We start from the raw sequence: 6,525 nt of genomic DNA on the forward strand, positions 1-6,525 counted from the left end.
CTCTCTCTCTCTCTCTCTCTCTCTCTCTCTCTATCTATCTATCTATCTCTATCTCTATCTCTCTTTATGCCACTCTAGGTGGGATATTGTTATCCTACTTTGAAATGTTTTATTTTACCCTGAAGAACAAATTTTCTTTTGACAAATCTGCCAAAGTTCTAATAATTTGTTTAACCTGTTTTCTTGTGGAAATATGAGACGCATTGACTAAAGACATACAAGCCAAGCATTGAATAAAGATGTACAAGCCTAGCTGAAGTTGAACCACATGTTTTTAACAGACTGTAGTATGCAGGCACCCACCTTTAATGGAACCTTTTATTTTCTGTATTTTCTACAAAATTAATATTTATCCATTTTATTTCAGACTCTTTTTCACCTTCCATTCTAGGAAAGAAAGAAATTTGGCCCCCTTGGTTGGAATATCTGCTATGAATTTAATGACAGCGATAGAGAATGTGCCTTACTGAACCTCAAGCTTTACTGTCATGAAGGAAAGATTCCCTGGGATGCGCTAATTTACATAACTGGTCAGTATATGTACTCAGCCAAGGGAGCACAGCACTCAGCCAGCTGTGGAGCACAGAATTACTGCTTTACACCTGCCTGGCCTGTGTGAAGATACTGTCTCCCCCAGTGTTTAAAGGTGGCAATGACCATTGATGTTCCCTTTGTGAACTTAAGATAGAGATAAGCACATCATGAGAATATTTGCACATAGAAAATCAGGGAGATGTTTTCCCCAAGCACAATAATAGGGAAAACCTCCATAGCTCTTGCTACATTTCTTGCGACAGAAATCATTCAGTGTGATTCCTTCCAGACATTATTTGCGTGTCTACCTGTCTGTGTGTCTATCTGTCTCTCTGAGTGGTGTATATACATATTCATGTGTGTGGTGCATGTGCATATGTGTGGGTGTGGGTGTGAGTGTGGGAGTGGGGGTGGGGATGGGGGTATGGGTGTGTACATGTGGAATCCAGAGGTATAAAAGGTATTTTCTTCAATCACTCTCCACCTTTTTTTTATTTCTTTATTCTTTGAAAACTTCATGTATATACAATGTATATTGATCATATTCACCCCCCACTCTCCTCCTCCAACTCCTCAAGTTCCCCCAACATTGAGGTAGATATGGGGTTACAGACATAAATTACCAGGCCTGGCTTTTATGTGGGTGCTGGGGATCCAAACTCGGGTCTCTGTGCTTGTGAAACACGCACTTCACTGACTGAGCTGTCTCCCCAGTCCTCCCCCCACAACACTTTTTTATATACTTCACATGAATGAGCAGATTAAATCCTAACAACTTTGCTAACATTGGTTTTGTCTGTGAAATCCTTTCGAGAGCACTACAGTGATAAGTGGCAAATTGTTCTAATGAATCTGGAAATTTTCCAAGACGTTACATCAACAGAAATCACTCAGTGTGGTTCCTTCGTACTCATATTTTTGGGATGACATTGAAGCATGCTAGATGATGCATCTCCATCTGTGGAGAGAGAGACAGTGTGGCAATAAGCTGAATTCCCCCTAACATAATCTGTCAGGCAAATGCTCCCACTTTGCATCTATCTTTCCTTCCTTGCTTGACAGCAATTATTTATAAGGTATGAATACAGTTTGAACGTCTTGCAACAAATATGTGGTTCCATTTTGCTCTTGGGCCCAAACAGAAGCAATGTCTCATGGGAAGTGTGTATGTTTTAGAATCCTGCAGTCACTGGTGAGTCGATACTCAGAACCAATATTTGGAAGCAAAAGAAGGAAGAAATACTCGAATAGAGCCCAGCGGCTCCCATGTACCTGTTCTGTGAAAAACAAAAGTAAAATTACTAGGTTAGAGTACATATGTTGGATTTTTTTCTTACTTTGAAAAAATTAACTTTTATTACCTTTGGGGGACATAGTAGGAAAAAATTATCCACTTTCAACACCAAATAAATGTGGATACAAATAAAACCATTAAAATTTGGGTATGTCTATCTATGTAAAATAACAAGCAGTGACATATTTTAAAATGCAAACTCCTTTTTAGGCGAAATCACTTATGGCGGGAGAGTGACAGACACCTGGGATCAGAGATGTCTTCGAACTGTCTTGAAAAGATTTTTCTCTCCTGAAACACTGCAAGCTGATTATAAATATTCTGAATCGGGTGAGTGACTTTTATGAAAAAGACCCTCCCCAAGAAGCCACAGATGGCATCCTTCAGTTTTCCATGTAGGTGTCCCATGTCCATCCTCACAGCTCCATCTCTCCACTTTCAAAGCTGGTTTGATAGCAAGAACACAGAGATGTGTGTTAGATAGCAGCCACTGGGGATTATTGCTTCATTACATGTGATTGCATTATGTCTGAATGCGTTTTCAGAGCTGTGGTCTGATATATTCTCAATGTAATTAGAGAACACTTCCATTACCACAAATTGAGTAAAGAAGATTTGTGAATTAGAGATAGTTCATTACGAATCAGACAGTAGGTAGACTAATGGCCTTGGGTGTTAAGTGCCCTTGGAGGGAGCAACCTGACCAGTACAGCGTAAGCTCACAAAAAAAAAGCTGCTACCACTGAGTTCTTAGAGGCTCTTTTGATTCGACCATATGTCTTTGTTATCATTAGGGGAAAAGGAGTAATCCTATAGTCCAGCATTCTGAAAATATAGCCTTTGGCTTGAGGAATTGGAATAAATCGATGCAAAGGTAGTCTCTAACACAAGCACAAATTTGGAGTCCTTAATGAGACACACCTTCCAACGGTGTCCAGAATCCTGGAAGAGATGTTCTGAAAAAAATTAGGATGCAAATTTCTGATACTCCAGGCCTCAGGAAATATTAATGTAGTTATGGGACTGGAGAGATGGCTCAGTGGTTAAGAGTGAGACTTGCCCTCGAAGATGGCCCAGATGTCAGGTGGCCCACAGCTGCCGGTAGCTCAAGCTCCAGGGATTCTAACATTCTCTTTCTGGCATCCACAGGCACCTCACCACTCACAGACACACACCTAGACAAGTGATTTTTTATTAAAATAAAACTTTAAAAATTAACGTAACTAGATGCAACCATGAAAGCATGGGGGCTTAGGAAAAGCGGCTTCCTTCCTCTATGTGAGACAGCCCCCATCTGGACCAGGCAGAGAAGAATCAAGCCTGGCAGCAGAAAGCCAATCCATTTGACACACATTTGTTGTCTGTGATTTGAACAACAGGCATCTATTTTGCCCCCATGGCTGACAGCATACAAGAGTTTAAGGACTACATTGAAGATTTACCACTGATAGATGATCCAGAAATTTTTGGAATGCATGAAAATGCCAACCTAGCTTTCCAGGTATGTGGTCCTTCAACTTAAGATACATATTTATATCGAGTATCTAAACCCACCACTCATCACTTACCCCCTGACTAGCTCTCTGAGTTACGTCCTTTCAGTAAAGAATTGAAAGAGTGGTTAGCCTTCCTTTCAACAGTGATTCTAATTTAGCCTGTTGCCTTTGAGCACTTAATGAGGCAGACCTTTCAACAGAATCCTAAGGTCACAAATTTTCCTGCCACTTACCAACCCCTCCCTCTCTACTCTTCTACCTAGTCTGTCCCTTTCACTGCTCATAGTGCATCAGAACGTGGGGCTTTCGACAAGATATATAATCCTTTCTCTTCTGCTCTTCTCCCACTGTACTGAGTACGTTTGTCTCAAGTTACACAAGTGTCTATGAGTCTATACATGGTTCGATCATAAGAGTACAGTTACAAATGTCCAAAGCATCATTTCTTGTCCTTTTGGCTCAGGTACAGCGCACAAATGTTCAAAGTAGGTAAATCAGCACTGTTTCCTCAAAGCACAGTTGATCAAAGAATACACTGGAGTATTTTACTTCTCTGTCAAGACCTTCTGATGCTGTACACTTTCCTGACAATAGGAGGCATGGCATTTGAGGGTCTCTCATGACACTATCCACCCTCCCAGCTTAATCTTTCCATGCACAAATATCTGTAGTCAACAGCCTGTGTCTTTGGGGGCCCCAGAAATCTTTAAAGGTCAGGAATTAGATTTGCTCTGGAAAGGTTGAAAAGGATCATCTTTTCAACTTCAATTCCACCCCACATATGTGTTGAGGGTAAAGTCTGCCTAGGTATCAAAGAATCTACACAGAGAAACATTGGAATCCTTAGAAAGAGCACTGAGAGGTCAGTGTTCTCACACCTCATTTCACATTCCGCCAATGAAACTGCTTCATTCTACAGGTGATATGTGTCCTGTTTTTCCTTGTTCTACTTTCAGGAGGAAAAACTTGTGGCTAAACTGTTGTCAATATTTACTCCACTCTGACTACTTGTCCTAAAAGTGGAAGGGGGGAATGCAGGAAGGGGAGGAGAAGATAAAAATGAGAATGTTGTAAGGGTCATTGTGTCTCGGGAGAGCAGCTCTGTGGGGATGAAGCCCTGGCCCTGTGAGCCGGCATGTGGGTTTCGTGTTTTCCGTTGGTGACAGAAGGACTGGGCGAGAACAGATATATAATGAGGCCCCAGACGTGTCTTTCTCTGCAGTCTTTTCTTCCACTTTTCTGGATTAGTACATTCCTCTACTCGAACTTCTTTCCTTGAAGCAACTGTCCTTTTACATTTCATAAAATTCTGATAAGATTTCCAACCACCACCACCCTGCACAGAGGCAGACATGTGAGCCAAGCTTAGTCAAAGTCTGCACCCTCTTCCTCAGCTACGCTAACATGTCCAAAGAATATTGCACCACCTAGATACAGATGCTGAGTTGCAGGGAAGACTCTCTTCTTGAAACAGTCTGTCATGTATCTGCCGTCACCTGTGATCTTTTCCCTACCATTCCCACACTCTCGGCCCCACCCCACCCCCATCACCACATAGAAGTATCTTTGCCATAGGAAAGAATAGGGACAAATCAGAAAGAAACAGCTACACATGGGCAGGAAAAAGATTATATCTTTTTGTGCCTGCGTAGGGAAAGCAAAAGTCTATCTGTACTCTCTCAAGGTCCCAAATGAACCAGAAAATTAAACTGGTATAATTGGTATAGGTTCACAGGAGAAAAACTTACAAATTTAATAAAAGTTTTATGTGACACCAGTAAAAAGCAAAGCCCCAAAGAAGTGCTAAAACCTACATAGTTTGGTTTTATGTTAAACAAGGAGAGGCCATTATGGGAAAGAAACTAAACGATGTGGAGGGGCCGGGGAAGATAAGAAGTATTTGAACAAGCTCTGTTTCTACCAGATCCCCATGGAATCTGGCTCTGGAAGGGCAGCTTCATGTAGGAGTTTTTATCTCCTGTTTTCAGAAAGAATGAAAGAGGAAGATTAAAATGTCCTTCCTCCATCTGCTGTCTCCAAGTTGCCATTAGCTAGAGATAATCCTTATGTCAGAATGGCTCATTACAGAATAACATGTTCTGCTCCCTAACCCAGGACCCAGGTTAAGAAATTCTGCCTCTTTTAATCAATTTTGTCTTAACATAAAAGCCCAACCCTACTTCTTCGTACTCTCAGCAAGTTCTACCTCTATACAAGCTTATTAGAAACTAGTAAAGGACAGGAAAGGGGCAGGGAGGGAGGCAGGGCTACGTGTCCCGACCACATGTCAGCAGCCCCCTCTGCTGCTGTCTGAGCCTGGCCTCAGCACCCCAAGCACATTGCCAAAATGTTGCTCTCTAAAACTGACTGAAAACACACAGGACATAAAGGGAAAGCAAATTGTTTTGACAATGGACTTTAATGTTTCTATGACGAACAGCCAGATACCAAATGACCAAAATATCAAAGCTATCATCCCATGTATGCATCAAATTCTGATCAACAATGGAACCAAGCTGGTCATCTTTGTGAGTTACTGGCCAGCCTGATTGATGGTGTCCTTAGAGTCAGTTGCTATAGAAGTCAATGCTACTGAACAAGAATGCTCTATTCTTTTAAAAATTTACTCATTGAGGCTGGAGAGATGGCTCAGCAGTTAAGAACACTGGCTGTTCTTGCAGAAGACCCAGGTTCAAATCCCAGCACCCATATGGTGGCTAACAACCATCTATAACTTCAGTTCCAGGGGATCAAACACCCTCTTCTGTCCTCCGAGGGCACTGTGTGAAATGGGTGCACTTACACACATGCAAGTATAACACTCATACACACAAAATAAAAATAAATAAACCAAGAAAAAAATATTTATTTTTTATTTTTAATTATGTGTGTATGTGGTATGCATGTGAGAGTGCACGTGCCCTTAGAGGCCAGAGGCACCAGATCCCTCCCACCCCTACCCAGAGCTGGAGTTCCAGGTGGTTATGAGCAGCCTGACATGGGTGCTGGGAATGGAACTCAGGTCTGCTATAAGAGCAGTACGCTCTCTTAACCACCCAGCCATCCATCTAACCCAGTGTTCTGTTCTTTGTTTGTTTGTTTGTTTTTGGTTTTTTGTTTTTTTTTTTTAATTTTCAAATTTTATTTTCAAGTTTTTTTTGTATGTGAGTGCACCGGGGTCATGTGATGCCGTGGGGGCCA

The 6,525-nt window shown here is 41.6% G+C and overlaps 1 protein-coding gene across 1 annotated transcript in view; it reads left to right on the forward strand.

Moving 5' to 3' along the window:
• Positions 1-6,525, forward strand: part of Dnah6 (dynein axonemal heavy chain 6) — a 317,890-nt gene that overhangs the window by 285,603 nt on the left and 25,762 nt on the right. Inside the window, exons 67-69 of the mRNA XM_008840298.1 lie at positions 392-530; positions 2,039-2,158; positions 3,208-3,329. Coding sequence (XP_008838520.1) covers positions 392-530; positions 2,039-2,158; positions 3,208-3,329 — 381 coding nt within the window. The remainder of the gene's footprint in view (positions 1-391; positions 531-2,038; positions 2,159-3,207; positions 3,330-6,525) is intronic.

Source organism: Nannospalax galili, unplaced genomic scaffold (assembly GCF_000622305.1).
Source record: "Nannospalax galili isolate Female #2095 unplaced genomic scaffold, S.galili_v1.0 scaffold279, whole genome shotgun sequence".
NCBI classification, from domain to species: domain Eukaryota; kingdom Metazoa; phylum Chordata; class Mammalia; order Rodentia; family Spalacidae; genus Nannospalax; species Nannospalax galili.